Source organism: Sparus aurata, chromosome 18 (assembly GCF_900880675.1).
Source record: "Sparus aurata chromosome 18, fSpaAur1.1, whole genome shotgun sequence".
Lineage (NCBI taxonomy): Eukaryota > Metazoa > Chordata > Actinopteri > Spariformes > Sparidae > Sparus > Sparus aurata.
Genome location: NC_044204.1, coordinates 25,370,869 through 25,386,284, shown reverse-complemented (window position 1 = coordinate 25,386,284; position 15,416 = coordinate 25,370,869). Strand labels below are relative to the sequence as shown.

The window sequence follows — 15,416 nt, the reverse complement described above, 5'->3', positions numbered from 1 at the left end:
CACACATGCATTCTGCCTCAGTCATCTCCTCTTCCTCCCCCACAATGACTAAGTGTAACATGGAGCAGCACTCCATAGCCAACACTAGAGGTGCCATTGGCTCACAAATGAGAGGAGCCGGCTCTGCATGTGGAAACCACAGAGCAGCCATTTTACAATCTGTACACCAGACCCCATTTTATGAATCAGCCGTGATGTCTACATAGCAACGCCTGATTTCATTGGCTAGAGCGCAGCTGGCTCTGTAGTTATTATAGCCTGGACGCACAGACACACACAGAAACGCATGCTCCCTCATCGGCTCACACACAGGCACTCACTGACCTAGAGACAGGATGCTGTCACTAGGTCACTGGTCTTGTCCCAGATCAACTGGATTATCTCTCTTTACTATCCAGATTAGAAATACACAGTAACCTTTTTACTTTGTGCAAGACTGCATTTGCATACGTGTGTACAGGGTGTAATGGGTTTAAGCTTTTGCTGATATTATTAAAATTATTCTTAGATCTCTTTATTCATATCACTACTCTATTTTAGAGGTGTTGTTTCTCTTTTTGGTCTTGAAGAAGTGTTTTTTTTTTTTTACTTTGCTCTCAGTCCCCCTGTTTGTGTCTCTTTCCAAAGATGTTTATTTGTAGATTCTTGTCACTTCCTTTGAGTTTCTTCCAAACCTTTCAGCTGTGTTGATGTGTTTGTATGAAGATATTTATGTTGTTTCCTCTCAGATGTCCTGATGGATTTTCCTACCCTGTGTGTGTAATGGTTTACTTCCTGCTGTGGTTTCCTGCTCTCAGCAGGGACTTTGACTGGTGTGTTGGACACACAATAGTGTTACTCATCCATGGAGCTGATGCAAACAGCTGATATACTGATACAATGCAAACTATAGGGAAACAGATCAGATTGCCTGAAAGTTTGAGCCAAACTTAAGATACAGATAGAGGTTGATTCTGAGAGAGGAGCTTCATAAAGCTGAGGCTGAGCGGAACAATGGGACTTATTGAGAATACAGTCCGCTGACTGTTTTGTGTCTAAATGGAGAGATGAGGAGCTCATTAAGAGGCCTGGACTCGTTACCAGACTGTCAGACTGATTGGCCTCTCACATAGAGACAAAGCACTGTTTGACTGGATATATGGAAGGATGGACGGATGGATGAATGAGTTGTTGTGCTGTAGTGGCTATCCCTGTGTCTGTGTGGAGAAGACGTACAGTGTTGCTGTTTGAATGAGAGAGAAGTGCAGCAGATTGTGAGCGTATTGTGTAAAATATGATGGGATGACTGTGAGGCAATGAAGATGTAAGGTCAGAAATGCAGTATAGAGAGATAGAGGTTAGTTAAACCTAATTTACCATGAATGATAATAAAGTAACACTGGTGATGAAATAGCTGTAAGTAAGTAAGTAGGTCTGTTTCCACAACATTTAGTCAATATTTTACAGTGGTTACAGTAGTTTCAGTCCAGTATTGTCTTTTGTAGTGAAACACTAAATTTAGATTCTGATATCACAACATGAGGTCATCACCGGTCAGTGGAAACAGATGGGTGGTGTTGTTTGTCTGTGTGTTTCAGACAGAAAATGACAAAGAGACGGTATACTCTTACTGTACGTGCTGTACCACGACTCTCTGGCTGCTTTCCAGAGGGTGATTCTACTTCTTTGTAACTGTCTGGTCTTTGTAAAGATAAGACACAGACAGGGACATTCGGAGAATGAGACATAAGCTAAAGAGTGACTGAAACAAACAGAAGGCAGTAGAGATGCTCGGCTGATTATCAATTTGACTTTTTTGGGCCTATAACAGACAGGTCTTGATACAAGGAATAATGCTTTGCAATAACTACCATGAGGTTTAAATCTACTTTAAAGCCACATGTTTTCATTTGACTTTGTAAAAAATAGAGCCCATCAGAAAGTCACTAGAACTGTTAGTAAAAAAAGTTCATAGTGCACCTTTAACTTGTATAAAATAAAGGATGAGATATGGTTGCATTCATATTTCAAGTTTCCTTTTTTTTTTAAATACTGGGTGTCAGTGAACAAGGATAGTTGTAGTTTTGAGACATACTTGTAAGCCTTAAATTTAATCTAATACCAGCTGCTTTGTCATTTACAGCTAAGGCCCCTGCTAACAGTCGTTTTAGTTATCTATTATTTATTAACTAATTTGTTTATTAAATGTCAGAGCCTGGCAAACCCACTGTTAAAAAGGCATTTCATTTATTATGGAAGTAATACAAACTGCTGACCTTTGAGAAGCTGTAACCAAAACATGTTTAGAATACATAAAGAATTACTAGTTTTATCAGTGATTTAAAAAAAAAAGAAATTGTTGATCAACTGATCATTTCAATCAAGACATACAGTATTTTTGCAGCACTTTCAGATTAGTTCAGATCAGAAAAGTTAAGTAGAGTATGAGTGGTTAGATAATACTGAAAGGAAGTGAACAGCTGTGACATCCAGCACTCTGACATAAGCTGACCTCTGACATGGTGTGCCTGTTCACAGTGGGGCTGTTATGTGGTCAAACCCATGTGCTTGTTCATCTTTCACTCCTAATTCTCATCCAGTGCACATTCACCCCCCACACACTGACACATCCTTACAGTCAAAATCCTGACCTTGCCAGAACACGTTAATGTGAGAGGTTTCTGTCAAGTGTGTGTGTGTGTGTGTGTGTGTGTCTGTCTGTGTGTTTGTGTGTGTGTGTGTGTTTAATGTAGTATACTGTACATGCTTGTCTGTAAGCTGATTGCAACTTTAAATGCCTTACAGCTTATAAATGTCCGAACATATTTGCCAGGCCAACATACGCCAGGGACATCTTTCCCCCGGTATTACAGCCATTTCATAGCAGTGCCATCTTACCCAGGGCAACTGATACAATAATCTCAACACCTCCATGACATAATACAGTTGGGAGAAAGTGAAAAAAATGAAGGCCGTGCCAAGTCTGTCAGTTTTTATAGCCGTCACATAAGCCTTCTATTCATCCCTCATATCCACTTCTGTCTCTACTACAGAACCCACTGATTACTGTCTTTCTGTCCACATTGATTTCTGTTCATATCCAGCCGTTCTTAAAAAACATATGATTTCTAACAAAGTCTCCTCTTTCTTTTGTCAATCTGAATATATCCACTACCCTCCCCCTTTTCTCCATCCACCTCTCCAGCGAAAAAAGAGCAGGATGGGGGAGACGAAAAGAAGCAGGTGCAGAAGAAGAAGGTGAAGGAGCTGAAGATTCTTGACGGCAAGAGTTCACAGAACCTTTGTAAGTCCATACTAAGCCCATACTAAAAGCATATAGTGAACACTTTAATTGAACAACCAACAATACAGTGTGTTCATCTAACTCCTCATGATTTGTGCTGTTACTTGTCTTTGCACACACAGCCATTTTCCTGGGATCATTCCGTCTCCCGTATGAAGAGATCAAGAATGCCGTCTTTGAGGTTAATGAGAAGATCCTCACAGAGTCCATGGTTCAGGTACAGAGCTCAGATCTGCCCAGTGATGGTATATAAGTGTGCTGCATATGCAACCTTTCATCCATGAATATAACATAATGACCGGTAGAAAGTTTCATAGTTTACTCTTGTGACATTGACACTCTGCCTTGTGAAGGTAACCCACAGAAGAAATTTCTTGCTGTTCTTGTCTTTGATCCCTGTCTTACTCAAGGGGTAGTTTGGGACACATGTGAGTGGTACTAACACAAGTGTGTCCAGATCCTGTTAGTCATGTATATTTTCCACATTTTCCTCTTATTACCACTTAGAATCTCATCAAAAACCTGCCGGCACAAGAGCAGCTGAGCGTCCTGGGAGAGATGAAGGATGAATATGATGACCTGGCTGAGTCCGAGCAGTTTGGAGTTGTGGTGAGGAAACATAGATACACAAACAAAAACACACACAAAGCAGACCATTTTGTTTTTGTAAAAATCTGTTTCCTGCTGACTTGGACATGACTAACCACAAATATAGCAGGGAAATAAGTGTGGTGGCAAATGAGGCATAGAACATTTTTAAGTCATACCGTTGTTAATATATTAGACACAGAAAATCAACATGCTGTTGAACACTGACTGCTGTGTTCGGCTGTGAAAGATGTGTGTAATAGATGAAATCCCCTTCACTCATTCACAACTACACACACACACACAAATTCAATGTGGCGAAAAGCATTTTCAAAATAGGTCTCAAATCCCCCTGCTCTCTTTTGTCTCTCCAGATGTCCAGCGTGAAGAAGCTGATGCCACGGCTTCAGGCCATCCAGTTTAAGCTGCAGTTTGAGGAGCAGATGAATAATATCAAGCCAGATGTGGTGTCTGTGACAGCAGCCTGCGAGGAGCTCATGAAAAGCCAAGCCTTTACCAAGCTTCTAGAAATCACCCTCCTTGTTGGAAACTATATGAATGCTGGATCCCGCAATGGAAAGGCATTTGGCTTTACCATATCATACCTGTGCAAGGTAAAATGAGGCGTAGACTTATTATGTGCACACACAATAAAAACTGTTCTTGAAAACTAGCTTTCTTCTTAACAGTGCCCTGCCTGCAATGTGATCACAGTGACAGAAAACACTAAATCGATTCATTGCCCATGTCTTTGGCCTCACTTGTTTATAACACTGAATTATATCTGAATCTCGCAATCAAACGGAAACAAAAAACAAATGTTATTATCTATTATTCCCCTTTTTTTTAAAGTTGAGTGACGAGTTGGGGTCTACATAAAAACATGTACATAGTCAACAACATGCAGGTTTTTCTTTATGCCTTTTCAGTATTAACCTTAGATGTGAAGTATATCTCACACAGATATCAACATGTACAAAGGGCACCATAACTCCTCTATAAATATAGTGATATGTTAGTGAAACAACAGTGATGTCAGTATACATTTTAATTCATTTTATGATGTTGCATAGGCAACAGGGAAGCACAGACGAAGTGCATAAATGGAATTACATGTGAATCCAGTTACACATGTCTGTAAACAGAAAAGTGCAAAACACTGACATTTAATGATTGACTGCCATGTCTGTGTTCCCTTTTTAAATTAATCATTTTTCCAATCAGCTGCGTGACACCAAATCAGCTGACCTGAAGCAGACGCTGCTCCATTTCCTGGCTGAGGTGTGCCAGGAGCAGTATCCTGATGTCATGAGCTTCACAGATGAGCTTATCCATGTGGAAAAGGCCAGCAGAGGTACATGGGACATGTAACTGATCTCTATACATCTCTGTCCCAACATATTATCATCCATTGCAACACCAGTTACACATTACATTCATCTTATTGATAAAGTGTGTTTTCCTCATCATAGTCACATGAAAAACAGCAGTTCATTTTGAGCTATGTATGTATTGTAGTTACTGTATGTTTCTCCAATTTCTCTTGCAGTTTCTGCAGAGACACTTCAGAAGAACCTTGAGCTGATGGGCCGTCAGATCAAGAGCCTGGAAAAAGATCTGGAGACCTTCCCTCCTCCTCAAAACGACAAAGATCTATTTGCGGAGAAGATGTCCATATCCTTTTTTTCAGTCACATAAACATTATAATTATTCAGCAACTAAAACAGTCTGCTAGTGTAGAAATTGAAACCTTAGTCCCTGTCATCACATATTATATTTTCTGTCTTGGTAAATTATGGAGATATTGTTTCTACGTTCCTTAACATCATGTCTCCACAGTTTTGTGGCTACTGCCCGCGAGCAGCATGAGAAGCTGGATCTGCTGCATAAGAATATGGAGAAGCAATACAATGACCTGGGAGAGTTCTTTGTCTTTGACCCGAAAAAAATCTCCGCAGAAGAATTCTTTGGTGACCTCAACACCTTTAAAAACATGTTCCTGGTATGTATTTGTGCATGTGAATCAAGTTTGATCCTTTTCAAAAGGATGCAGGTGTGGTTTTTTCGCTTTTTACTAACCACCCTCAAACTAAATTCGTACACCTACAGCACAAAGTCATACACTCAAGTGGAGTCAAAAACATAAGTAGATGAAAGAGGGAAAGATGAAAGACAAATGTCAAACCAGTAGGAAAAGAAAGGCTGTGCACCTGTTTGTATTGACATAATAACCAATGACATGAGAGTGGCTCCACTATATTGTCAGTTAATACATCAACTGTAAATGTGCCGTTTGGGAGGGCTCCCGTAGGAGGTAACTTGTTTTACCAGTTATTGTGGATAACCGTCATCCACTGGTTTTGAAGTAATGTTTACACACACAGACATCCATCAGCTCCATCATACACCTGTCACTTTCTTTTAATAATCACTTTCCTTTTTTTCTGTTTCATCCCCTACCAGCAAGCAGTGAAGGAGAATCAGAAGAGAAAGGAGGCTGAAGAAAAGATCAAGAGGGCCAAACTGGCCAGGGAGAAGGCAGAGAAGGAGAAGGAGGAGAAACTCAAGAAGAACCAGCTCCTTGACATCAACGCAGGTCACAATTGCTGGATCATCTTTGTTTACCTGCGTATGACTGAAAGAGAGAGAAAACACTCCACATCTCTCCAATTGTATTTCCCTCAGATTCCAGTTGGGGGCAGTCAGAGTCCATGCTTCTGTGGAATAATTGTGTGTGTGTGTGTGTGTGTCTTTTTGTGTGTGTGCGAGAGAGAGGAAGAAGAAAGAGCAACCCATCAGTATTTATAGACCGGAGTTAATCTAATGTTGATGACCTGCGTTTTGAATTAAGCAAGTAACAATAAGCTCCGCAGTGAGTTAGGACAAGGAGTGATGTATACAAGCAAGGAACCGCTTGACCTCTTTTCACTCCTCTGGTGAGTGGAGGGGATTTATTTCCATAGAAAGAGCGTCTAAATCTTTTTATCACCAAAAACATGTTTCCACTCTTCTATGAGATGCTGTTATACTTTGTTATAACTGCTCACAGCATATTGTCCTGTGTAACAAACACACACACACACACATATACTCTCGCACTCATCCTCGTATACACAGTTAACTCTGAAATCCTGCCTTGCAGACACTCATTTATGTATGGGCACTTTTTCCCCCTTCTCTCAGACTGTGACCTAGTTTCAGTACATTCCTCTACTCTGGCTCCACTCGGGTTCTCCTGGGACTCCACAGTTCCACAGTCGAAATGTTCTGCAGCCTCATTGCACTCTGTTACAAAACTACTGTGTTGTTCTCTTCTGAATGTTTCTGTTTTGCATTTGCCTGTGTGTTTGGAGTAGTTTTGGCCACAGTGTTTCTGCTCTGTGCGTGTGTACAAATGTGTTTCTGTGTCCGTTTTGTGAACCTCTTTTATAAAAGTCTTTCTGGCCTTTCTCCTAGCGCTCCATGTTCCAGCTGGCTTCTCCTCTCCTCTCTTTCTTGCTTTTGTTCCATCACTCCCTCTTCTTTTTCCCCCTTTCCCTCCCCCTGTGTCTGCCGTTCATTTAAAGGGGCACTCGACACAGCAAAGCTCTGAGGCTCTACTTGAAATATTTAGTCTGTGTTTTAAAAGCATGAAGCAGACATTTTGTGGTAGAATGTGAGGTAGTCAAATTTCATGCTCAGTCCTCTAGAGGCATGCGTGACTGGAACATAATAGTGCTTCAAGGATGAGTGTGTGTATGTGCGTTAGAGATCATTTACATACAGGTGGCATATTTGACTGCTCCTGTAGCCGGTAGTCATTCAACACCACCCTATTTAAATACTACCACACACAAATCTGGTTTACACAAACCTGGTCTTTGTTCCATATTTGTTTATAACCCTTTTTTGGGTTGTTTCCAGCAGCTGCACCTTTGCTTTCATCCACCTTGTTCCCTTTTTCTCCCACCATCATAGAGTATGTGTGCTATCATTGAATGTTCCTCTTTCTCACGAATCTCTGAATGTTCCTCTTTCTCACTCTCTGTCCCTCTGTACACACAATATCCCAGTTGTTGGTTAAACCCAGGAAGGTCAGAGTGTGTTTGCAGGTTGTGGCCTTGTCATTCCCATGTGAGTCAGACAGACAGGCGCTCAGTCATTGGAGCCTCACAGTGTGCTGAGCATGTGATGTAGAGTAGCTGAATCTTCTGAAGGTTATGAGATGATTACTTATTTCATCTTTGAGTAATCTAATCACTTTTATTTGGCCTTTATTTTACCCTTGTAAAATATGTATTTTCAGGATTCAGGGCTCCAGACTGGATTAGTACTTGGATGCTGCACCCAAAAGTCAATTTTTATTGCCCTAATTTTATCTTATAAACGCTGTCTCCCACAGTAATGAAAAATCCATCCCTGGCTGTCACACACATGTTTGGACAGATGCCAGACCACTTGGAAACTGACCTTTTCCCCTTTTCTGCAGCTAGGTGTCAGTACTGTCTGTAAAAGACTGAGAGGCTGTGTACTTTTTATGGGTGTGTGCATGTGTCGTTTACACACCCACACGGATGCTGGTATGGGAAAGGCCACTAGGAGTGCTCATGCTCCACACAGGGAGCAAGTGAAGGAGTAGTGTGGGGGAGGGGGACTAATGGAGGAGAGTAGGGCAGCAGATGCTCTCTGTGGGATTAGACTGTGTTGTTGTCTCTTAGAAAAGGGGAGCAGAGGAGAGAAGGACAGGGTGAGACAGGGGATGAGATGAGATAAGCTTGAGTGGCCTGATGTCTTACCTCAGGCAGCTGGGAAAGAGAGGAAAGATCAAGACATAGAAAATAGAAATTCTCTCTGCAGCCTACTGTAACATTGTCATTCTTTTTCATACTTGATTACCTTTTCTCAGTTTTATTTTCTGTATTTGCTGTCACTCCTCTGTGTAATTTTTTCCATTCATGTCCTCATCTCTTTTTGTGTGAACATCCAGTAGGGGTGCTATTGCTCCACACAAGATGCCGTCCTCCCTCTGTGTGTGTGCCAGATATGTGTCAGTGTGTGCACAGTGCAGATCAGATCCACAGAGACATCTTTAAGAGCTCTTTATCCAATGCTATTAACACTAATTAATCCGTCTTATGTTCTTACCTGCTTCAGGCATTACCCAGCTTTGTTTGTATGAATCACGCTTGTTGTGTGTGTAATTCCATTTGTGCATGAATGTACAGGGTCTGACTTTGCCACCACGGTTTTAGAAGCCATTTTAGTATTGATTTCGTATTGATTGCCAATAATAACACCATTAACAAGATATAAGTTGCCCAGAATCACGTGGATCAGCAAGAGCACATGATTATCAACAAGTCATTGAACACAACAAGTGTGTTTTTCCCCCAGTATTAGCCCTATTACTAATAGCTAACAAGCCAAACATTGTGAAGCTTCCCTTTGATAAAGAAGACACAGATGAGAGTCTTTGAAATGGTGTCACCCTAGGCAACACTCGAGCTGGATGTAATACGCTGTACAGTGGACACGCTCTAGGATATTCTGATTTTAGTTGGGAGTTCACTCGGTCAACAAAGCGCCGTTTTTGTATACAGTCAGGTCATTGTGTGGTCCCCTTATTGCCTCCAGTGCATATTCACAAATAGGTTTGTGTGTCTCCGTGCTTAAACCAGTGGTTTAAGCCAACCATGTGATTAGTGCGAGTGGAAATGTGCCAGATGTGTTTCCCCGGAAGGAGAAAAACATGGCCTACATCATCCTGAGCCGTGTGTGCAGTTCGTGGATGTGGACATTGAGGGGTGTATGTGAGCTGTGGAAGCCCTGGGAAGTGTGTGAGCGAGACTTTCTCTGACGTGACAGGCGAGACCACAGGCCATCTGCTTCATGGCTTACTGCAGGATTAAATATTGTGTGTGTGTGTGTGCGTGTGCGTGTGTGTGGAGCTATGTGTGTTTGTGTTTGGAGGTTGGGGGGAGGTGACGACATAAACCTTTAACCCCCAACCTCACTGCCCCTTTTTCCAGACCCCTCTGTCTCTATTCAGGTTCAAATAGAAATAATTAAAACCATCTGCCTGAGCTGCTGAGCGATGCCACTGAATCCTGCCCACAAAACAATCACTCACACACTCAAACACACAGCAGCATGCCATGGAGTAGCCCCCTAACCTCTGGTTTGGCCCCCCTTCCCTGATTTAAGGCCACCAGACACAGAGTCTGTGCCGACAATATGGATGTAAACAAACAGTGAGACCACCCGTAAAAATTGTATTATACCAGAACACATGCATAGAAACAAGATTCCTATCCAGTCAGCATACTGTAAGCCACTATCACTCATTAGATCTGTATTATTTTAAGGTTCTTTATTAGGAGGTTTGTTCTCAGTGGGTGTGTCTGTGTGTTATATCTCCCTTAAAGTGCAGTGTGCAGCCCCTAGCAGTGACACTAGCTGAACCAGGTCACTGCCTATCTGGGTTAATGTAGCTAATTTGCTAACGTGGCTGGTAAATAACCCCACTGCCCACGTGCGTCTTGGCGTGTCTGTGTGAGACAGCGATAGGTAGAGGGTTCAGAAAAACCGCTAATCACTCCCTTGTTGTTGGGAAGGAAAATTAGTCTGTATGACAGGGCTGTATTGACTTAAAATAACACAGTAGTGATGATGGAGTGGTGTGCATGTGTTACATAAATAAAAGTTAAAATTGGACTCCACATATTGATTTCATCCAGTGTTTGTTGATGCATTGCTGATGTCGTGTTTTGGTGCTGTGTTTACAGAGGGTGATGAAACTGGTATCATGGACGGCCTGCTGGAGGCACTGCAGTCTGGAGCTGCTTTCAGGAGAAAGAGAGGACCACGGCAAGCAGGTACACAAGCAGAGCAAATCTTCAAGTGTCATGTCTTACTTGATTTACAACGCATTCCTGTTCAGATGCACATGTCGCATTATGAAGCTCATTTGTTTCAGCTCGCTCTCCCTCTACATCTCCACATTTCAGTCAACACATAACAACAGATTTGATTGTGCTCCCTTGTTTCTGTTCCATCTGTTGCATGGCTTAGAGACTGTGGTGGGTTGTGGTAATTTCAGGGGGGCAAAGCCAGTTGCACCAATGTTTGGCATACCAACAATAGAAGCAGGAGGGTGCCAAGGGTGGGTGTTCGCAGAAGGCTACTTAAGAGAGGAACAACTGGTGAGGGTGTGGTTGTGGGATTGGAAAATATAAGGAGAGTTTGAATGTAGAGCTAAGGAGGGTGAACCAGAGTGTGGGTAGAAAGTTTAAGGAGGTGGTATCAGAGATGGGCAATATACAGAACATAGTTTTACTGTCACAGTTATGTATGTGCAGAGTTTGACACCAGAAGAAACATTCATCTGCTGTAAGTTTCTGGGCTCACCTTCAATCAGAGTTTGAGTGTACACATGAGCATGATTTCATGACATAACAGCTAGTTGGGAAGCCAGTCATTTGTGTAATATGCAACTTTCACAAACAGTCGACATGTGGAAGCAGTAGACAGTCAAGTCTATTTATTTAGCTAATTTCACACAACGGACTCGGTGTGCTTGAAAATACAAATATAAACACCTTACATGACATTATTGTTTACAATAGAATGAAATGCAAAAAAGTACGAGATAAAAACATAGAATAAAACATATAAGAAGAGAGATGCAATAAAAAGTAATCAGATAAAAAGGTGTTATCATTATTATTGTAAACATGTTTGTCATAGTTTGGTTTTGAAACCCAACCCAATCTTACTGTTCTGATCATAAAATATATATTTTCAAAATTATTCCACTCTAGGGACGCTAGGGATGATAATCATGTTGTTGGTTAAAACAGTTTTCTGATGGAAAAACATCCAACATAGTCTATATATTATTATTGATGAACCAGTTATCGATTTTTAAAGTAGGTGATGACCAATTAGCATTGATATTCCACTCAAAAGATTTTTTTTCCATTTCCATTGTCTTGCTACAAAAAAATTCAATGCTGTTTTTATAATCAATGGGCCTGCCAGAGGTCTGTGTCCTGACCTGTGTGAGAGGAAATACTCACACAACTCAAGCCTGTATTGATTCTCATTCAGGGCATGTTGTTCAGTCTGTAAGCTCATAGAAACAGCCCAGTAATCTGGTTAGCTACTTACTCTGCTGTCTGTTCCACTGCCCAATCCACTTACACTCACTTACTAGAAACCAGAGTATTTCTCTCCCTCGTAAGCGAAGCATATTTTGGCAATAATATGGACAATGTAAATGAGAACGAGGCTTTGGAGCTGTTAGGCTAGTAGCTTGTAACATGATACCTGGTGGTAGGAAACTTGTGTGTAACCATGTGAGTGGGAAAGTGTCCTGTGCCCATTAACTGAGCGGGAGAGAGAGCAAGATAGAGCCTGTATGTGTGTGTTTGTTCACATGCATTCATGTGTGGGTTGAGTATTCACACATAAGAGAGGCTGGGGAAGAGTGTGTGCAACCCAATCCCTCTCTCAATAGAAGCCAGATGTGAAGCGGTGCTCCAGACTGGAATAGCTCAGAGCCAGAGGGTGGACTACACTCTTTCCTGCTTCTTTCTTTCTTTCTTTCGGTCTCTTCCTCTTTCATCCTATCTTTCTCTCAGTCGCTAAATGCATTTGTATAGCCCATAAGCTGTAATTGTGCCATTAAATGGGGGTTGTGAGAGGTGGTCCTCAGTGGTCCACGAAGTTGCACAGAAAAAATCTCTTAAGTGCTGCAAACTCTTTAATCACAAACAGCTCAGGCTCATCACCATTAAACTCACTGTGACAACAGTGAAAGGAGGGAGAAGCAGGAGCACTGTATGAGGAAAAATGGGGCCCACTTGAGGGTTTATTCAGTCATCCATAGTACTATTTGGCCACCTCAAACGGACAGGAAATACCTTAACATGTGTGTTCAAGGGAGAGAGAGAGACTTCCTCCCTACGAACAGTTATGTGTGGCAGGAGAGAGGAGGAAAATATGAGTGGCGGAATGAATCTCCTCCCCTGTCTCCTCTTTCCACCCCGTCTTGTCATTTTTGTTTTCTTTTACCAAAGTTCAGGGTTTTCCACGGCTGATGTGGAGTGTGTGAAGCCTCGCTGTGGTTTTTAGTCAATCTCAGCATTGTTAGAAGTTTATATTTTCATCACTTATGTTTAAGATAGCTCCTTTCCAGTTACCCATGTTGCTTTTTACAGTCAGGAAGGGCCTGAAGGTCTTCACCCACACAATAGGCGTGTGTTTTTATGTGTGTGTGCACATGTTTGTCTGTTTGGTTGAGTCAGAGGTCTTAATTTAGTGGAGCTGCAGTAGGAGGAGGCATATCCTGATTCCGGCTCGATTGATAAATATCTGTGGCTACAGGCAGCCTTTATCAGCAGGCTAAAAACACTCCTCCGTCCAGCTCGTGTAAACATAGTGAGAATTTTATTGTCTACTCCATAATGTGTAATACATCTACAAAAGCTGCTGCATACTGGGCAGATAAGTGAGTAAAGAGATTTGAGAAAAAGAAATCAGACTTCTTTTGTTCTGTGTAGAGTAACACAACACAGCATCAAGGAGCCACAGCTGTTGGAAAAACTTGTGTGTTTTTGAATCTTTCGTGTCTCAGTGATGTAAAATGTTGCCGTTTTGTCTCAACAGAGCTGGAAACAGTTGAAGTTTTAAGTGGCATCATTTTGGTGAAATGTTTCCTCATAAACTTCTAAAGGAAGTGTGATACAGTTGCATGTTTTTCTCAGTTCTCAGTCAGATCATTTATTCTGTCCAAGCAGAAGCCCAGATGTTATTTCGTTAGAGGACATCTCAGATTACCGTTTGTATACAGACATATGTAATGTCTCAAGACTAGAATTAAGCATATTCAATTACAGTACTCAGGAAATCAGAAAACGTGTTTGATAACAATCAACATGTCCCAGATGATATTAGAGGGGCAGTTTAATGAAGAAGCACCAGTGATCTCACATCAGTGTGCTGCTAAAAACTCACTTGCTCATGCATGCCTAGTTTATGTTTTTCGTGTCAAATGTAATAATAGTTATAGGATCCAAAGATAATCTGATTTAGACACAATTAAGGGGTTTCTATGATAAATGCATTGAACTTCTAAGTATTTCCAAGGCTTTAAAATGTCTTGGAACATAAACTTCATATTGTAAGGTTATATATCTATATAAAATGTAACACAAAATAGAAACTTCATTCATTCAAATATCACAAGTGAAAATACATTGTTATGGACATTTACAACTCTTGCTTGCAACAGTAACAAACAATGAGGATTAAGTGTGTAGCCCTTCAGCACACACTCAGTACTGTGTCTTATCCCCACACACCTGCCTACAGATCAATTTAAAGTGATGAGTTGCACTGAAGAACACTAGAAATAGTTTTGCAAAGTCCTTCAACCTATGAGGGTAGAACTTGTGAACACAACATGAAAAGTCCCAAATCTTTATGAAACCCAAGTAGCTTGACATTTTGTGAAACTGAAAATCCCCTTACTATCAAATGTTGGCAGCGCTCTGGGACTGGCCTGTGTGACTGCATAAGAATAAAGATGTGTTGAAACATGTAGTTGCCATCACAGTTAAAAAGTTTCCATGTCAGAACTATAACTGCATCCAACTTTCAATGAAAACCCTACACTTGTAAAAAACTTTGAAATATATTACAGATGTGTTTGGATGTGTGTGTCCTTAAAATACAGGCAACATTTTACAAATGTTTACAAAATGCTGATATGAAATGTATGTTCTTGAATATTGAGCCACTGATCAATATCAGTGTTTCCTTTACATTCATTTAGAACACTAAGAACATTACCATTACAGTTAGATAAATTTGGAAATTATATAATCTAGATAACAAAACAACAAGACACAAACAAGAAAAGGGTCCTGTGCATAGAAGCAGGCCTTTAATCAATCATAATCAATAATGCTAAAAGACCAACAGGGATGGACACGGAACAAATACCGAAATTCACCCCCCATCACCACTTTCATACAAAACATTCACAGAGGAAACAGTGCCTATTGTCCATGTAAAGGTCTTCATCACATGAAGTGTGTCCCTCCTCTCCCCTCCTCTTTCTTTCCTCCCCTTACAGCTGTGGTGACTGCAGACGTCACCAAAGTTGGTGTAAAGAACTACTGAGGACCTATTGAGTGTGTTGTCACGCTCATTGTGTCGCAGCAGTGTGACTGAAAGGGAAGCCACGAGGCTGCCGAGGCTATAATACCCCCTCACCTTTGACCTGTACCTCAGGTCACTATGTGCGTTTGTGCTGGTCGTGTAGAAGGAGCAGCTACAGCTGTCTGCCCTCCGTCTGTCTACCCCCACTTTAAACACACACTGACAAAGCGCAAACACCAGATGCTTGCATGGCAATACAAAGACACGCATGGATGTGTGCATACCAATACATGCACCCAAACAGGCACGTCACATTCCAGGGGACAGACAGCCTGGCATACTTTAGTAAACACTGTCAAACCCTGTCGCTGTTCTGTCAATAGCAAGGTATGGTCTTTGT

The 15,416-nt window shown here is 41.4% G+C and overlaps 1 protein-coding gene across 1 annotated transcript in view; it reads left to right on the top strand.

Moving 5' to 3' along the window:
- Positions 1-15,416, top strand: part of diaph1 (diaphanous related formin 1) — a 98,732-nt gene that overhangs the window by 76,832 nt on the left and 6,484 nt on the right. Inside the window, 9 exon segments of the mRNA XM_030396534.1 lie at positions 3,185-3,283; positions 3,406-3,500; positions 3,791-3,892; positions 4,246-4,485; positions 5,096-5,225; positions 5,421-5,545; positions 5,709-5,873; positions 6,335-6,467; positions 10,636-10,725. Of these exon segments, the coding sequence (XP_030252394.1) occupies positions 3,185-3,283; positions 3,406-3,500; positions 3,791-3,892; positions 4,246-4,485; positions 5,096-5,225; positions 5,421-5,545; positions 5,709-5,873; positions 6,335-6,467; positions 10,636-10,725 (1,179 nt within the window).